The 19,324-nt window shown below is 41.0% G+C and overlaps 1 protein-coding gene across 6 annotated transcripts in view; it reads right to left on the bottom strand.

The window, feature by feature from the left end:
- The window catches only part of LOC118382598 (5'-AMP-activated protein kinase subunit gamma-2-like), a 102,098-nt gene that overhangs the window by 29,380 nt on the left and 53,394 nt on the right, over positions 1-19,324 (bottom strand). For 3 of the 6 annotated variants that reach the window (XM_052503704.1, XM_052503706.1, XM_052503708.1), the window contains 2 exons: positions 5,699-5,916; positions 2,265-2,316 (listed from right to left, as the gene is read on the bottom strand). In XM_052503704.1, the coding sequence (XP_052359664.1) occupies positions 2,265-2,316; positions 5,699-5,916 (270 nt within the window). Of the gene's footprint in view, positions 1-2,264; positions 2,317-3,019; positions 3,160-5,698; positions 5,917-17,154; positions 17,836-19,324 lie in introns of those variants that run through there. The other 3 variants (XM_052503715.1, XM_052503711.1, XM_052503722.1) reach the window with 3 other exon arrangements.

The following is a 19,324-nucleotide window of genomic DNA, read 5'->3' as shown; positions in this document are numbered from 1 at the left end:
CACTCCCACCAATCTCCAAGTAAAACTACTCTGACCATCTGAGTATTTTGATGTACCACTGAGCACAGGCTTGACACTCTGGCAAGCAGCCATGTTGGCTATTCTGATAATTGAATTAATGTAAAATGGTCTGTTTGTTTTGAAGAGCCTTGATTCACATTTGACCAACGTTGAAAGAAGGCTGCAGTAGCCTTCCATCTCACAGCCTACTGAATGATGGTTGGCTCATATGTGGCTTAACTGGAAAAACAAAATGGGGGGAAAAAAAACAAATTATGTAAATAGGATTTAGTTTACCAGATTTACCCAGATGTCTGGTGTTGATGCCTTTATGTAAACCTCAACAGAGTACATCTAAGCTATTTCCATCTGAATGGAATGTTATGTAATAATGGTACCATGATGATAATTTCACATCTTCTCTGTAATAAAGGTATAGTAAAATGAGTGTTCAACCCCCATCCCACCCACCCAGTTTTTTGAAGCAAGCAGCATCATGCTCACTGAATGTGCTGCGTGTGCCATGCATACTGTTATGTGACACACAGAGTGAGAGCTGCTGGTACAGTGAAGAGCCTTGGGGAAACACTCAGCGCTGACGTACCTGGTTACCTTAAACATTACAGGGCACGAAGATCACCACCAGTCATGAAAACGAAGAACAAAACCATGGCTTTGTTCAGCAGGGCAGAGCGTTCAGAACTGTTGCAGATACAGTGCATTCGTAAAGTATTCAGACCCCTTCACTTTTTCTACATTTCCTTACGTTACAGCCTCATTCTAAAACTGATTCAATTGTTTTTCTTCCTTATCAATCTACACGCAACAGAATAAGGCCGTAACGTAACAAAATGTGGACAAAGTGAAGAGGTCTTAATACTTTCCGAACGCACTGTAGATATGTGGTGTATAGAACGGGCATGACATTATATCCTGTAGATATGTGGTGTATAGAACGGGCATGACATTATATCCTGTAGATATGTGGTGTATAGAACGGGCATGACATTATATCCTGTAGATATGTGGTGTATAGAACGGGCATGACATTATATCCTGTAGATATGTGGTGTATAGAACGGGCATGACATTATATCCTGTAGATATGTGGTGTATAGAACAGGCATGACATTATATCCTGTGCACTACGCAACTTAATCTAAGCTCTGAGCACTCACAAATAGGCTACTGACTAAACTTGAAAATGTCGCCAAATGTGTTGAAGACCGTGTCAAGTGACCTGATCTCACTGTACTAGAAGTGACTTTGGATAAGTGAGTCTGATAAGTGGCATATATATTGTATTTCATGTAAAGTTTAGGGTAGCTGCCTAGGTGGGTAGATTGTGGCAGTTTTTTCTAGTTCTACTTCACATGTAATTGGTCTTTCATTTGACGTCAGATAGTAAACACATCTGGTGAAGTAAATCATATTCACAAACATCAAGATTAAGCTCCCTTTATCAAGGCAGAATAGCACTGCCCTGTCAGTAGCCCCCATCATCTCCTTGTTCAAGCCCTTCTGTAGTGTATTTCTGATTAGATCAGTTATTTACAGCGAAGCTGAGACGCTATTTGGTATAAACACTAGATAAAATGGATATGCTATGATTCAGCATTCTAAACTCATTAATATACCACTGTCAAGCTATGGGGTAACACTACCTATGCTGCAGCAGTACTGTATCTGATACAGATGCAACATTGCATTGTGTCTGGACTGAGGGAGGCAGCCAACAGGTTAGCATGGATAACAGCAAACAAGTTCCCCCCTAACATGAGCTGAATCCCCTTCATACTAACAATGAAGGTCCCTGCCATCCACTATAAAGCTTCTTTCTATACATTGACATGATGGGCTACAGAGCTGGTATATAGTTCGGTTCCACCTTTGATATACTCAGAAAGCAGTTCAAAACAGGTTGTTTTTTTATTACATGTTTTGATTATTAGACTACACCACTCGAATAATGGGAATATGATCCATGGACGGGATTGTTTGGGCAAAAATACATTTACCACTAAATGTGTTATTGGCATGATATATGACTTGAAGGCACCATGTATGTTCAATTGACCAATAATCAACGGGCTACATGGCCTTCATGAACTGTTGCTTAGGCTAATTACATAAAAATCATAGATTATCCACAGGTCCATTTGGCTGACGCATTACCTTGTCAACTGCCATGACAAAGGTTATGCATGGGTTTGCGGATCTACTAGTTGAAAATACATTTCCAAAAAGTTTGCAAAGAGGCTTACCTTCATCTTCTAGATCAAGTTTCTCCAGCATGCCTTCAGCTAAACCGTGGACCTGTAGATAAGAGGTACAGATAGCCAATTGACCGACTGACTCTTCCCGCTCCTCTTTCACTCCACAACCCTGCACAGGCAACGATGGCAGCAGAGACCAGAGCGCAGTCGGTCATGAAATACTAGTTGGTCGTAGAAAAAGTAACGGTTGTCAACCACACTATGGTGGATACAACGTAGCGAACAGATAGATAGCTTATGTTGCCTTCCCGAGCTGCAACTAGCCTTCCGAACTGGTAACGTTACTGATTTGACAGTCGCCGGGAATGAGAAACTCCTCTCCTCTTGTGCGGTGCCAACACGAAAACGAGAAACACAGTCCAACCGTTTCGTGCATAAAAGGCTCCTGCGATTTTCATGGACGCATGTCTTGCTCGGTGTTGGTAAAAAGAGTAGAGTAAGCGTATTTTAGTAGACTAGAGAGCATTGTCAGGTAACCTACATCCCGTAATTTCGTGCCGACTGACGACGCTTGACGTAAAATAGGATGCACGCTACCAATCCCCTATTCAAGTAAAAGTGGAACATTCCAATTTGCTGCAGTCGCTATGAAAAATACAATGAACGCCTGCCAGATCTTACAACGCCTGGATATGTACTTTTACCTATCAGCTAACCACATCATATGTTTTAGCAATCTGTCAGTCGATGACCGGCATTGGCTGCGTTTCAAACTCATTCAAGACACACCCTCCTCCACTTACCATTGCCTCACAGGCTGACTAAACCGTTGGTGTGCATGCCTTGCAAAATCAATTTAGAAATCTATGTTATTCAATTATTGCACCCACACTGCTCGTGGGCTCCAACGAGCATCTGCTTTACCAATGGCTAAAATAGAGGTAATTTATATTTCTGACACAGATCGCGCTGCAAGTCCTGGCTATCCCATCTCCTCATTGGTTTATAGAAGCAGGTACCCACATGCCATCCCCTCATTGGTTATACCCACGTGGGTGACTGAAAGATGAATGAGGTCAGTGGCAGTAATGCACCTAATTTATGAAAGTTGCCAATCGCAATATAAAGTCAAGAGAAGAAAAAGCCTGGAAGAAGGAGAGGTGACTAGAAACGATTCGGTTGACCGTTTTGTGTGTGGATTAATTGTCGGAGTAGAAGACCTTGTGCATTTCAGGTAAAATAACAACTCAATGTTTATATCCTAGGAGAATTTAGCTAGCAACAGCAAGCTAGCTAACTAGGACAAATTAGCTAGCAAGTGAAGCTAGCTAGCTAAATTGCCGTAAATGTTTAATGCTTTTCAACTTTTCCCCAAATTAATGTAATTGGTTCAGAGTTTGTTTTGATATTTTAACTTGTGTCGTGATTGTGTTTTGTGTGGGGGGATAAAATACATATATGCACTATGGCGCACGCGCGCGCAGCTGGTTTGGGTTCTGTGTTATGCCCTTGGGGAATCCCTGAGACCATCTTCGTCGTCGATCCCAATTGATTAGCCAGCCGAGGGAAGTTGCCAACGTAAGCCTCTCAGCCCTCGTTTTTAATTGAGTTTGCGAGTGTACAATTATGTTCACTTCAGGGCCTGAAACGCCCCATAATGCAATTCGCGATGATCGTACATTTGCTAAGAAATGTCAGTAAAAACTTAAAACCTCAATGTCAATATGGAGAATTTAATATTTTGTTTGTATTCACAGGAATGTCCCTGTATTGATTTGTAATATTGTTATTATTGTTGCAATATAAAAAAAATACTGAAATATAAAATATGGAAAAGTCAACATACGAAGATAAAAAAGTAAAAACGAATGTAAATAAGTTAGAAATGTTAATACTAATGCACTAACATGTCTCAAAAGTCATATTTTTGTTTGGTTAGCTTTTGGAAATTGTAGAAATAAAACATTTTCCTTCTTCAGAAGCTAGGCAGGCCAACATTAGTTAGCTTATTAATTTGCTAGCTATCATTCAGTAGGCGTATATTAATAATTATGTAGTTAATATAAGTAAACATGCAATCCTAATTGACTCTAGCACATAAAGCACCCACAAGTTACCGAAGCTGAAAATACAATAGTCGCGGGACAAACGACGGACAAATTTCAGGGCAAGGCAGTCATGAGAAAAATGTATAACTTCCTCCCTCGCCCCTTGCCCTGCAAGTGTCAGACGTCATCAGAAGTGTCCACTTAATTTGAGGGCTGAGGGGAGAGGGTGTGTTAAGTGTTTGGAATACAGCCATTTTTCACATTCTTGATTAGCCTTGATTAGTCCTCCAATTACAAATTATGATACCAGGCAGACAATGTTAATTCAGTGATTAATGAAATTGTATGCAAATGACAACACACATTCACAATTTATAATGTGCCATGCTCAATCAACTTTGGTTCTGAACCTATCATTGTAATATTTAAATTGTGAAGTATGGAATAAGCAAACATATGCATGAGAGATAGAGCTATAGAGACCTTTAAGATTTCTCTAGATTGAAGTTGTTGACTATTGTGGTTGTTATACAGTGTCTCTCTTGCCTCATCCAGCCATCTTGCCAACTCCTATGATCATTGCCATGCCAAATAGCATGTCAATGACCATAGAAGTTTGCAAGACAGTACAAACAGATCTGGGATCAGGCTAGTGTCTCTCCACTAGCTGAGTGAAACCAGTGTATCACCTGGCAGAGACAGAGAGGGATCCCACTGCGCAAAAACGTCTTGAATCAATGTTGTTTCCATGTCATTTCAACCCCAAAAATCTATGTGATGATGTTGAATCAACAAGAAAACTGATTGTATTTGCAAAAAGTAATCAACGTAAGGTCTTTTTTAAAAACCTAAATCCAGTGACATGGTGAAATGTATTGTTGATTTCACTTTGAATTCACGTTAGTTGACAACTCAAACTAGATGTTGAACTGACGTCTGTACCCAGTGGGATAGAATGCACAGTAAGGGCAGAGATACCAGCAGCATACTGTTGTAGTTCTCATGGGCCACAGAGACAAAACAGACTCTAAATTCACAATTCTAAATAAAACAGTGCAGCTGCTTGGAATTCTATATAAGTTAGATAAATATCAAATTAGATGGACGTTACAGTGATGACAATCATTTGCATGAAGCGACAAAATATGTAAATGCTTATGTTAATGTACCCAGCTGTGGTCTGGACCACCCATCAATGCATAACGGGAGGGAACAGCCACCAGAACTGACTTCATAGATGAATCTCAATAGTTTGAAGTAGCTTCCTCTCCTCATCTCCTTTCCTTAATCTGCACTGATCTGAAAGGACCATTGCAGTATTGCTTTTGCCTATCCTTTATGGTCAGATCAGTGCAGTTGAAGAAGAAGAATCTGCTTTAGACTATTCAGATGCACCCTATTTCAACTAGTTTTTATCAGTGGGGTAGTACTCACTGGTCGTGATCGTGAGTTAGCGATGGGGGCGGAGGGAGTCATGGGTGGTTTGGAGCAGCGTAGACTGAAGCGCTGCCCGGTGTCTGGCGGGGATGAGTAGGAGCGCATCCGTGCCTCCAGCCTCTCCGGCTCGCTCCGATAGGCCTCGAGCGGGAACGCCGGCGGCTGCTTGGCGGCCTGCGTCGGAGGAGTTGAGGGAGGCGATGAGATCCCGGAGGCTAAGGAGAAATGAAGAACGGGAACAAGAGGTGGATTAGACTTTCAGTATGAAAAAGACCTGAGGATCTTTCTGCCGTAATCTAACATGTCTGAGGGCGATGGGCATCCAGAGTGCCACTATGCAAGGAACCACAGATGGGGTGTTATCTGATTGAACATTGAACATAATTGAACATTTAGCAAGGATTCAGAATGAGATAGATAGGGAATAAACCTGTAGTGCTGCCTTTTTGCAAGTTGAGACAACATTATTTTGGTGATGTGGACAGAGCTTGGAGATGTTAATCAGATTCTCCTGTCATTTCTATATGTATTTTTTTTTAATGCAATATACAGTCAGTCAGCCTGTAGGTTATTCAGAAGATTCAGAGAAGATTATGTAATTCTACACCAGCAGTAATGGAGTTCAGAGACAAAAAATAGCTGGAAAGTTATTTAAAACCCCTCAGAGAGGATAATTTATTGCTGTAGCAAGCATTTTTACACTGTAACAAAGCCAGGAGGGATGATCACCTTTCAACTTCGAATTCAAAAGGACAGAGCTAGATCAAAAGACATCTTAATTTATAACAACATAGCCCTTAGAGAGATATTCAAGAAGAGGTTTCAAAAGAAACGACAGAGACACCATTTAAACAGTCAAGTGTGAAGAGAAAGTCCATATTATACTAATGAGCTACTGTCATACTAGTTACCTTCTCATCACATACATGGCATACACACATCCTCCTTTCTGGCTATCCAACAAAACAGGAATTTACAGGGAGTACTCTTACTCCCAGAGGTTCTAATCTAACACAACCTTATTGACATGCAGATGATGCAGTACATCTTCCTTGATGAGCCCAACCATAATCAATAAAGTCCACTAGGCACTTAACCAGACCTTTAAGCCCTTACACTCGTGGGAATTGGCCTATATGGATAGGGCTAAATTCTAATGTATAACCATGGTAGGAATCAAAAAGTAACAGTTTGGAGATTATGGGGAAATTATTAGACTAAATATGAGGACAAAACAGTTAATCTGACACAAGACTGAACCCAAACGTTACACTGTTGATTTCATGTGCATTTTACATTTACTGTACTTTCCCGCATTTAATGACACAATCTGAAAATATTCTGGACACATTCAGTAACACAATAAGAATATTCATGGTAATGTGGGGTAGGTGCAACATAAGACAAAAAAAATGACAAGGGGTTAATTTCAATGCACTTTTATGACTCAAAGAATAGTCTTGAACTATAAGGAGCTATTTTGAGCTCTCCTAGCTGTGCTGTTGAGGAACTAGAGCAATCAAACTTGTAGTTGTTTTGTTTGAAACACCGCCCTGCATCCCTGCCATCAAACAATTACTGTTGTTGTTAACGCATTCCAAAAAAGCTCCATTATAAATCGCAAGCTGGTCAGGTGGGCATAATTTTAAAGCGTGTTCTATTGCCAACATGGCTAGCTAAGTTACAAAATAGGATCTTACTGTGTTAGGCTTTCACAAGGCAATTCAGAAAAGCAGATCGTAATTTTGGTGCGCATAGAATAGTCACGAGTGCATTCAGATGCGTTTTCAACGCCAAATCTATTCTCAATATGACAAACATAGGCTCATTCTGTTCAGAACAACCCAGGGTATGACGCCATGTCATCTTGTAACTGAATATCAAGCATAGTGATCATAAACGTTGACACTGTATTAGGGCTGACCCCAATTAGTCGACTGGTCGATTGTTTGGTCGTTAGGCTATTGGTCGACTGAGATTGTTTTAGTCGAGCAGTAACAATATATATTATATACACTAACGGTCAAAAGTTTGGGGTCACTTAGAAATGTCCTTGCTTTTGAAAGAAAATATTTTTTTTTGTCATACGGTATAGATGTTATAAATGACTATTGTAGCTGTAAACTATTTTTTATGGAATATCTCCATAGGCATACAGAGGCCCATTATCAGCAACCATCACTCCTGTGTTCCAATGACACACTGTGTTAGCTAATCCAAGTTTGTCATTTTAAAAGGCTAATTGATCATTAGAAAGCCCTTTTGCAATTATGCTAGCACAGCTGAAAACGGTTGTTGTGTTTAAAGAAGCAATAAAACTAGCCTTCTTTAGACTAGCTGAGTATTTTTGAGCATCCGCAATTGTGGGTTCTATTACAGACTCAAAAGGGCCAGAAACAAATAACTTTCTTCTGAAAATCATCAGTCTATTCTTGTTCTGAGAAATGAATGCTATTCCATGCAAGAAATTGCCAAGAAACTGAAAATCTTGTACCATGCTGTGTACTACTCCCTTCACAGTACAGCGCAAACTGGCTCTAACCAGAATAGAAAGAGGAGTGGAAGGCCCCGGTGCAGAACTGAGCAAGAGGACAAGTACATTAGAGTGTTTAGTTTGAGAAACAGACGCCTCTACATTTTTTTTTCTCTCACTTGGTCATATGTATAGACTAGTACAGATGTAGGATCTTAATTTGATCACCCTGTTGCAGGAGAAATTTCCTGCAATGCATGACATTTTAAAGCAGCAATATGTAACTTTGACGACCTGACCAAATTCACAATGAAATATGTGTTGCAGAGTGCACAGAATACAGTTAGGTACTGTAGGGTGAAATACGGGTAGGTTCTGTAGGGTGAAATATGGGTAGGTTCGGGTAGGTTCTGTAGGGTGTAATGTAGTCCTCCCCAGCAGAAGACGTGAACGGCATTACAATGAGGTCTAAAGTGAAACCTGTAAGTGATTGTGTGTGTCGGATGATCTTGCGTCAATTAATAAATAAAGGTGTAATTTCCTACAGTTTCCTACATACTATTTAAGCCATTGTAACAGTATAACTTTAGACCGTCCCCTCGCCCATACCCGGGCGCGAACCAGGGACCCTCTGCACACATCAACAACTGACACCCACGGAGCATCGTTACCCATCGCTCCACAAAAGCCTCGGCCCTTGCAGAGCAAGGGGAACTACTACTTCAAGGTCTCAGAGCAAGTGACGTCACCGATTGAAACGCTATTTAGCGCGAACACCGCTAACTAGCTAGCCATTTCACATCCGTTACACCATGCCATTAGCTTTCAAAACATTTGCTGTAACCCTAGAGATTGATTCCCAGAGCTGTCGGAGCTCTATGGAGAATACATTAGTAGTAAACTCCATTGGTGAGCAGTAAGGCATTAAAACTCCCTTTAACACAGCAGACCGGACATCACATTGTCCTACACCAAGCCATCCATTCTCTCTGTCTCTCGGTGGGTGCTACACACAACTGCAAGAGAAACAGGACAGGTTCCCTTTAAAGTCATTAGGCTGTGGAGGAGAGGAGAGGGATGCAGGGAGAGGGGGATGGAGGGAGGGAGACACCATTTTAGCTATCTAACTAATGATATTTTGGATTACCCTAAAGGTCATAATAGACTTCTCCATAAAGGCAGGAGTGTAACTATTTCAAAGAGTTTTGCATAAACTGCCTGAATCATGTAAATGAGAACTCCTTGTGGTGTATTAAAACCTCTTAAGGTATAGGGGGCAGCATTTTCACTTTTGGATAAATAGCATGCCCAATTTCAACTTCCTGCTACTCATGCCAGGAATATAAGATATGCATATTATTAGTAGATGTAGATATAAAACACTCTGAAGTTTCTAAACCTGTTTGAATCATGTCTGTGAGTATAACAGAACTTATGTAGCAGGCAAAACCCTGAGGACTAACTGTTCAGAATTGTTTTTTATTTTTTTGCCTCTGACTGTTCCCTGACTTGTCATTGCCAAGGGATATTTCTTAAGAACCTGTTTTCAGTTCCGACCGTCCCCTATACCAAAATAAGGTAAGTTATTAATAAACCATCTAGGCACATTTGGGCAATCTTGACATACAATTTTGAACAGAAATGCAATGGTTCATTGGATCCATCTAAAACGGTGCACATATGCTGCTGCCATCTAGTGGCCAAAATCTAAATTGCACCTGGGCTGGAATAATACATTATGGCTTTTCTCTTGCATTTCAAAGATGGTACAAAATACAAAAACAATGGTAGTTTTTTTCTTTGTATTATCTTTTACCAGAACTAATGTGTTATTCTCCTACGTTAATTTCACATTTCCACAAACTTCAAAGTGTTTCCTTTCAAATGGTATCAATAATATGCATATCCTTGGTTACGGTCCTGAGCTACAGGCAGTTAGATTTGGGTATGTCATTTTAGATGAAAATTGGAAAAAAGGTGCGGATTCTTACTAATTTGGCCTTTTGTCTGTCTTTTTTAATAATGTGTGCTGGCCTACATGTTCCATCACCTGGGCAATTACAAGAAAGGTTAATTGCACAGTTGAAATTACAGCTTGTCTGCTATGCAGCAAGGCAACCACTGTAAATATAGATAATATTGTTTACTGCGCCATGATGGTTTCCATGTGTCGACTAATCTGGAATTCTTCTCGCCATGGTTGTGTGATCTATGAAACATCTGCTAGCCTCACACTCTCACAGCATGTGTCTGGCTTGTCTGACAGAAACGACAGCTTGCTGCCCCTCATGTCTCTCTGTCTGTCAACATCCCTACCTCCATCTCACTCAGGTTTTATATTTGCATTCATGTCCCTATGTCACTGTAGTATCTGTGGGCATCATAACATCAAGATGTCACAAGAAGGTTATGATGCCAATAAATTACATGCATCTCTACCTTATTGGTTATGGACTGTATTTGTTTGATGTGGAATTGGACATTCTTGTGAATAAAGCAGTTGGACTAAATAATCACACTATGATGGAATTATAAACACACTATTAAATATATTATAAACAAATGAACAGTTAATTCACGTGAATAGCAGTGGCACCAATTGAACTATACTACAGAGCACTTTACACACTTCAAAGGGCACTTTAAAGGGCTGGTTTCAAGTGTCTTCTTCACTGGCAATTAGGGAGCTGGAATTATTCACTTGAACAAAAAAATCGCTCTCCATTTCAGCATAATTTGCCTTTAAGTAACACTCATGACCAGTGGTGACCTGTCATTGGGGGGGTTGCCTGTTTTGCATGTTTGCATGTTATTTTGGCATTCATTTGTGTCACATATCAGTTTGCAAACAATGTAAATAATATATATATCATTGAGTTAATAAAGCTGCTAGAAACATCGTCTCTTTTTTATTTTCTTGAGTAAGGCAGCTCCAATGCAGGAGTTTCAGCCTAGCTCAGCGCTTTCTGTGGTGGTGGGGCAAGCCAGCAGAAAATCTGGAGAATTGTGCCGTGATTGGCTCAGTGTTCTGTCACTCATGAGGACACGACGTCACTACCAAGTCCAAGGGTAGACCTCGAAAATCATAGCCCCTTGGGTGCTGCCATAGAGTTACATTAGAAGTGCCCTTCCAAGAAGGCTCAAGATAATTGGCCACAGATAAAATTACATCAAATCACGGTATATCTACAGTAGCTTTGATTGGACTGATCATCATACTTTCAAAATCTTAGCTAGCAGTCATCATCATGAATCAAGTCGACAATCTACTGGCAAATCCGTTTTAATCCTTGTCATATGAAGATAAATAATGAAGAGAAAATATAGATAAAACGTATCGGTGCTCATCAGCCATTGGATATAAACATTACACAACAAGTTGGAAATCTCAAATTCAACAATGAGTGGTTTGGAAGGAATCAGTGGCTACCTGCAAACATTGCAAAGCAGTTATTAGCCTGCTATTCAGTGGAGTGGCTGTGTGGTACCAAGTCTATGATGAAGGGTCTCTTTTCCTAGTTTAAAATGATAAACATTCAACATTGGCCATGCTGTCAATAAAGCATGATTTGTGCCCCGTTCAAAACAACTTAACTCGGAACTACAACATCTGGCTGTAGTGAATTCAAGACAACTGGGAACTCGGGGAAAAATAGCTACGACTGGGAAAATACATTTTGAACTTTCATCCAACTCAGAATTGTAAATCCGGAACTCGGGCCTCTTTCGAGAGCTGCGACCTGAAGATCACTAACGTCATCATGATTTACATTTACATTTAAGTCATTTAGCAGACGCTCTTATCCAGAGCGACATACAAATTGGTGCATTCACCTTATGACATCCAGTGGAACAGCCACTTTACAATAGTGCATCTAAATCTTTTAAGGGGGGGGGGGTGAGAAGGATTACTTTATCCTATCCTAGGTATTCCTTAAAGAGGTGGGGTTTCAGGTGTCTCCGGAAGGTGGTGATTGACTCCGCTGCCCTGGCGTCGTGAGGGAGTTTGTTCCACCATTGGGGGGCCAGAGCAGCGAACAGTTTTGACTGGGCTGAGTGGGAACTGTACTTCCTCAGTGGTAGGGAGGCGAGCAGGCCAGAGGTGGATGAACGCAGTGCCCTTGTTTGGGTGTAGGGCCTGATCAGAGCCATGTAATGATTCGACCAGTTGTCTTGAAAGAACCATAAATCCAGAGAATTGCAGACTTTGATGTCAAAATTTGCCCCCGAAGGACCACCGCGCCACCTTCCTGTTCAAGTGAAAAGTGTGGTGTACCGCAGGGCAGCTCTCTAGGCCCTCTACTCTTTTTTTATTTTCACCAATGACCTGCTATTGGCATTAAACAAAGCAAGTGTGTCCATGTATGCTGATGATTCAACCATATACGCATCAGCAACCACAGCTAATGAAGTCACTGAAAACCTTAACAAAGAGTTGCAGTCTGGTTTGGAATGGGTGGCCAATAATAAACTGGTCCTGAACATCTCTAAAACTAAGAGCATTGTATTTGGTACAAATTCTAGACCTCAGCTGACTCTGGTAATGAATGGTGGGCTGTTGAACAAGTTGAGGAGACTAAATTACTTGGCGTTACCTTAGATTGTAAACTGTCATGGTCAAAACATATAGATTCAATGATTGTAAAGATGGGGAGAGGTCTGTCCGTAATAAAGAGATGCTCTGCAGTGTGTGCAAACCTGGTCAAGAACTACAGGAAACGTATGACCTCTGTAATTGCAAACAAAGGTTTCTGTAACAAATATTAAGTTCTGCTTTTCTGATGTATCAAATAATGATGTCATGCAATAAAATGCAAATTAATTACTTAAAATTCATACAATGTGATTTTCTGGATTTTGGTTTTAGATTCCGTCTCTCACAGTTGAAGTGTATGATAAAAATTACAGACCTCTACATGCTTTGTAAGTAGGAAAACCTGCAAAATCGGCAGTGTATCAAATACTTGTTCTCCCCACTGTATGTTGTGTGGTAAGCTGTTAGTAGCTCATGTGCCTCACCCTAATAATTTGGTCTATTTTCACCTCTTAATTTCGCCTACTGTTCTGACTTGGTGGTGCACATGTAGCCTATAACCTATTTTTGACTAAAGTAATCATTGAATATTGTAAGAGCTTTCATTGTCTGCTTATATGACCCCTTTATTTATCCTACAGTTCTGACTTGGTGTATAGGGATAACACTGTAAGAACAAAAGTGTTGAACAAATAGTTATATTGACTACGTCCGTCCTAGCTCGCTCTTAATGTCTTAATCAAAATTACAGATGGCATCTTATCTGCTTGTCGTCCCCTTATGCCATAGTTTGTACATTTCAATTGTCAGTAAAAAAACACATTTGATTAAGCAAGTCAACCATATCAGCTATGACTTTTTAAAAGGCAGTAATTGAGGCTGAATGAACTGTTTCGCTGCCAGACAAGGCTCCGCTGATAGCCAGGTGTAGCAGTGGTAGGGTGTTGGAACTCTGCTGTTGGGACAGCTTTATGTAGGCCCTAACAGTTTGTGACCGGTATAGTGCAATTAATGTATTATTTAGTGTTGAGTAGTGGCTTTGCTGGCATGCATCCCACATAGATTGTTTTTGCCCGACTAAGATTTACATGCTAAAATGGCCTCTGCTTATGACTAAAAAAAACACTCAACCCCTGTCTACCAAAAGTCTCCTTTTGTTACCATACACTTGACATTGGACGGGTGTATATTTCACTAATTTCAATGCATTCAAAATGTTGTTGAACTCATTGGCTAGCAGTAGAGCTATTAGTGATGATCTTGTCTGAGTCTTCATCGCACCATTATATTTGTATTCGGTACTTGATGTGTGTCACTGTTAGCGTTGCAAAGCTACAAGTAATTTACCAAAGTTCCCGGAATCTTCAGTAATTTGGGTAATTGACAAAATCTATGGCACTCTATCGTAACTTTGGTAATTTTATACTTGAATAACTTGTAAAAACATTGAAAGTGTCAAGTAATATACCCTCCCTTTGCAACCCTAGTCACTGCTACATCATGAAGCAGATCGAGAGAAATAAATAAGCACAGTTCGCCTGACGCACTCGCCAGCTGATAAAATAAAATGGCACGGTACAAACTGACTGAAAGAGACAATAATTTAGTTATTTGACAGCTCACAATCCATTTGGATTAGCAGGGATGTGTGGGTGGTCTGCACATCCCTGCTAATCTTAACAAAAATCCTAACGACTTAGAAGTCAAACAACCCCTGGGTTTCATTAGATCACAGTGCCATATAATCAACAAGTTGAATCATGGGATGTCATGGTGTGAGAACCATGGTAACAGAGTGTATGTATGAGAGTGAGAGAGAGGGCACTATTGGGGAGTTTCCATCTGCGACAGTGTCATGTAAGGTGACAGAGAGGCGAGCGCATTCAGCAGGGTGTACCACCATTCATTTCAGGGTGGGCGGGGGAGCATTAACCAAAACAGAACCTAATAGGATGGTTAGATTTACACTTTTCACACGCGTGCGCACACACACACACGGCCATGTGACACCTCCAGTGTTTTACAAGGGAGAAATACTGCTGACTTATTCTTGACATTCAATCATTTGGATGAGTGGTCACTGGTCACCCATTCAGACCTACAGTATTAGAAGTGTTACTCTACCTAGAGCTAGACACCTAGCTCTACCTAGAGCTAGACATTAATCATTTGGATAATGAAGAAAGCCTCTAACCACATTCAATGGCTAGCGGGGGCAACAAACTATGACCTTTCCAGCCCCTACAATACTTTACATAACAACTGTATAATGACTTTAATTGTGTGATCATAAGTAGGGAGGTGAACAATAAATTGATTGATTGACTAATCAATCAATGGCACTATGTTTTCATAACGGTAAGAGTCTGACTTGCTATGTCCTCCAATGTCATTCCTCAAAGAGCTTTGCACACAACAGCCAGACAGGAGAGGTGCAGTTTTAAAGTGTGCAAATACCCTGACCACATTATACTAAACAACGATCAGTACCCTTTTTCATAGGCCTGCACCAATATACTTGGGATAAACTGTAATCGTTCGCATAGATTTTGGTAAAACACAACAAAAGATGTATTCACTGTTGTTGATTGTTCATCTGAAAAAGGAAGACGTTTGAATTCTAAAGGAAGCCAACAGTGCCACCTAATGACGTCAGAAAACAACTGCATTCCTCCATGTCAAACGAAACTCCACTGAATACCCATTCAAACATTCTGTCATAGCACAGTGCTAATGCAGTTTTGAATTACTCTGCAAACACCCGGTTGCCAGTTTGGATCAAATGCAGATTTCAATCTAAATACAATCTGTAAAAACAAACAGACAATCACCCCACCCAAAGTATTGGGGTGGCAGGGTAGCCTAGTGGTTAGAGCGTTGGACTAGTAACTGAAAGGTTGCAAGTTCGACTCCCTGAGCTGACATGGTACAAATCTGTCGTTCTGCCCCTGAACAGGCAGTTAACCCACTGTTCCTAGGCCGTCATTGAAAATAAGAATTTGTTCTTAACTGACTTGCCTAGTAAAATAAATAAAAATACAAAAAATGGACAGTCAAAGCTCATGAATTCAAACATTTCCCTCTCACCTTAAATGATCATCCTCTATTGGAAAATAAAAAACTACAGGCAGTAAATAAATAATCAGTGATGCAGTATGTGATGCTGAGCTACTGTAAATAACTACAAGCATTTCCAGGTCTAGGTTGTTTCTTCTGTTTGGTGCCTAATGAACACACGTTTTGTTACTAGATGGAGTGTTGACAGGAAATGTTCAAATGTCAGCCCTTCGATAAGTGAAGTTAAACCAAAAGGTTATTTAAAAGCTCTCTGTGTTTATCACTTGTTGGGGTTGCAATTTGAAAGCGCATAGATGACAAGACTACATGACACCCCTCACATCTACTAGGAAACGTATTTGACATTATTTACAGACTTTGAGGTGATCGTCATGGCGTTTTAAGAACTTCAGAGCTGTCGAGTAATTTCAAGGCAGCCAATGAGGAAACAGTAGTATCTTTATTAATCAAATGTTTTCCATGTCAGACTTTCAAACCTATGCTGTTTGCTCTGTTCATTTTATTTATATTTCTCATTTGTACTCAAAAAAATGAGGAACACCTAATTCCACTTTTAAATGTGAATAAAAAAAATCCTAAGCATAACGTCAATAATGCAAAATAGCAACTGTCTCTGCGGTCTAAATGTGGCTTTACATCTTGGCCATCCCCAGAAGTATTCCTGTAATCTCAGGCCTTCACACTGTAATCTGTCACTCCATTCTCATTCACTGACAGTAGCCATGGTGATTACGTAAATGGCTGGATTTAGTTTACAATGGAACCATCTTCCACTCCCTGATGGTAAAAATAAGTGTGTGTATGTGGAAGGAGCATATCCTTTCCTCGCGGTGAAAGGATGTAAGAGAGCTCAGTATCAATCCAAAGAATGAACTGCAGGCACTCTAGGAAATTAGCTATCCAGCCAGTGTGGCCCACAGTGAGAGTGCACTACCCCAAGCTGAGATCAGGCCCATGAATGCTTTTTTCAAATTTTGTCATAATACATTTGAAAAATCTTCCTTTATGTTACAGAAAGAGATAACTGAAATGCTTTAGTTGTTTCACTGGCATTTTCTTCCTCTCAATAGAAACTATATTTCTCTGGCTTTTCATGCTATCAACACCCTGGTGACATTACAACATCCTAAGCATCCTGAAGCTTCAGTTCATCAAGCCAGCTCCTTGAGAAGACAGTGGACTTTATGTTAGATCCAAGCAAACTATCACACTCACTCCCACACACAGTTACTTACTGTGGCAAGTCTTTTCTGAAGACTTGCCACAGTTTTGGCATTAAATGTACAAACCTACGCTTTTAAATCACATCTACTGTAACTCTTTAAGTACACATTGGTATTAGTGTGCATACAAATGCTGCCCGCTTACTGTTTCCCAAGAGGTCATGGGGCTCGGACTGCCTCCTCCCTGTCCGTCTATCCGGCTCCTTCTTCTTCTTGCTCGCCCTCAGGCTCCCGAATCGCTTCATGGGGCACGATGGGACACAAGTATAGTGTATAAACCCAAATAGTACATAGCCAACTAAATACGAGATATGATTCAATCAAGCCTGAACAAGACCCGATTCAAGCATCAATGTTCACCTTGCAGAATCCGCACTTGATCCGCACCCTGCCAAACTGATCCAAGGACAGTACTGAGTAGTGACCGTCAATCCAAGTAGATGATCCCAGGGGTTCTCTCCAATATAGACAGCGTGGAGAGACTGGAGATTAGAGCCAGCTAGATAGTTCACAGTAGAAACACAGTAGGAAGGGAAGCAGGAAAGAAATCAAGCAGGCTGGCAAGCAGGCTGGCAAGCAGGCTGGCAAGCAGGCTGAAAGCTTAACCCCCAGAGGAGAGCTGGTCTCATATAAATCTCCTTCAGCTCTGAATCGGATATTCTTCTTAAATGCACTTCCCAAGAGAACCTGTTCTGTCCTTTCCCTGCAGCTCTCTCTCTCTCTACCTCCCTCCCTTTGAATGTTTGAACGCTCTGATCCACTGAGGCGTCCAACAGCAACAGAGTCCCTGCTGCCGTAGACTGTCATGTACAGCTGTGTGGCTGGTGTTCCTTTAAAAAAGAGGCTGCATCACAGAGAGGCTGTAAAAGGAAACGAAACTAAACCCGCTCCCTCTCACACACACACACACACTCTCTACTTCTGACAGTCATTGGCTCTGAGCAAAGCCTTGACAACCCCCCGCCTGCCGCTCAAGCTCTCCTGTTCTTCCAGAACTCTCCATCTCTCTCACACAACACACAACTTTCCTGCGTAGTGTTTATTTAGCATGTGATAGGGTTGATAGCAGGTATCTGACAATATAACATGGTTTTATTACAGAAGTGCCTCTGTTGATTTCTACTATCAGGAGGGACAATATTATGAATGTTCACTGATACGTAATATTTTTCATTCAAGGGTCAAAGACACACACTCACACACACTAATGCATGGACTAAGCCGATGCCCCAGGGACACGCATCAGTACCTGTAAGTTACAGACCACAGATTAGTATGAGAAGGGAAAAGTGTGCTGGGAACTACCTGGCTAGTCATAGGTAAAGCCTGGTTGGTCCTGAGGATTTTTAACTTGAACAAGGCTACCAATCTTGTTCAGGGAGACCATCATTAATAGCACTTCTGTAAAAACCCAAAGCTTTGGAGACATTTTTTGTGGGGAAGAGCATCCTGCCTTCTGCATGGAAGAGCATCCTGCCTTCTGCATGGAAGAGCATCCTGCCTTCTGCATGGAAGAGCATCCTGCCTTCTGCATGGAAGAGCATTCTGCCTTCTGCATGGAAGAGCATTCTGCCTTCTGCATGGAAGAGCAGCACACGGCCTCAGAGCTACTGTTCTTTTCTCAGCCCCTGATATGCTAAAGACTATCTGAGGTAAGCTTGAGTTGGTTTGTGTGTAGGGAGCAGTCTTTTTTGAGAGTGGTGATATTTCTTTCTTTGGGAAGTCTACGCTCAACTGAACACTGGCTGGAGCAGGGACGCGTGTGAGAGGGAGAGCAGATTGTTTCGTCAACGCAGTTGTCGTCCTGGAAAACTCCACAGTTCAGCTGCGACCACACAGAGTCAGTTGTATTGTAAACACCATGGGGCTAATGAAGTCACAAAAGAGAATTAAAAAGCAACAACAAATCAACACTAACATTATAACACTTTAATTCCACAAAGCTCTTTACACCTCCTACCTGGGAGCCAAAGTCCATAATTAATGTTGACGACAAAGAGATCAGGAATAACCTATTGAAACCTAATTTAAATTGCCAAATGCCCCCTCCATCCCCCCATTGATGCCCATTGCAACCCCAGAAAACTGTGACAAAGTAAAAATGGCTCGACTCTTCTTCAGACGGCAGTGTTTGGCTTCTATAAAAGTAATTAAATAGGCTCTGATGGATCTCCTCTCATATTCATCATATCCCTGCCCTGTTATTTTCTGTTTAGAGGGGCACTAATGTGCCAGTAAATCTCCAAACAACCTTATTTAAGTCCGATTTTTTAATTCTTCTTGTGAGCGGGGTTGAACTAATCCCTCCCAAAATC

The sequence above is a fragment of the Oncorhynchus keta genome, chromosome 4, assembly GCF_023373465.1.
Source record: "Oncorhynchus keta strain PuntledgeMale-10-30-2019 chromosome 4, Oket_V2, whole genome shotgun sequence".
Lineage (NCBI taxonomy): Eukaryota > Metazoa > Chordata > Actinopteri > Salmoniformes > Salmonidae > Oncorhynchus > Oncorhynchus keta.
This window is presented reverse-complemented; position numbering and strand designations above follow the sequence as displayed.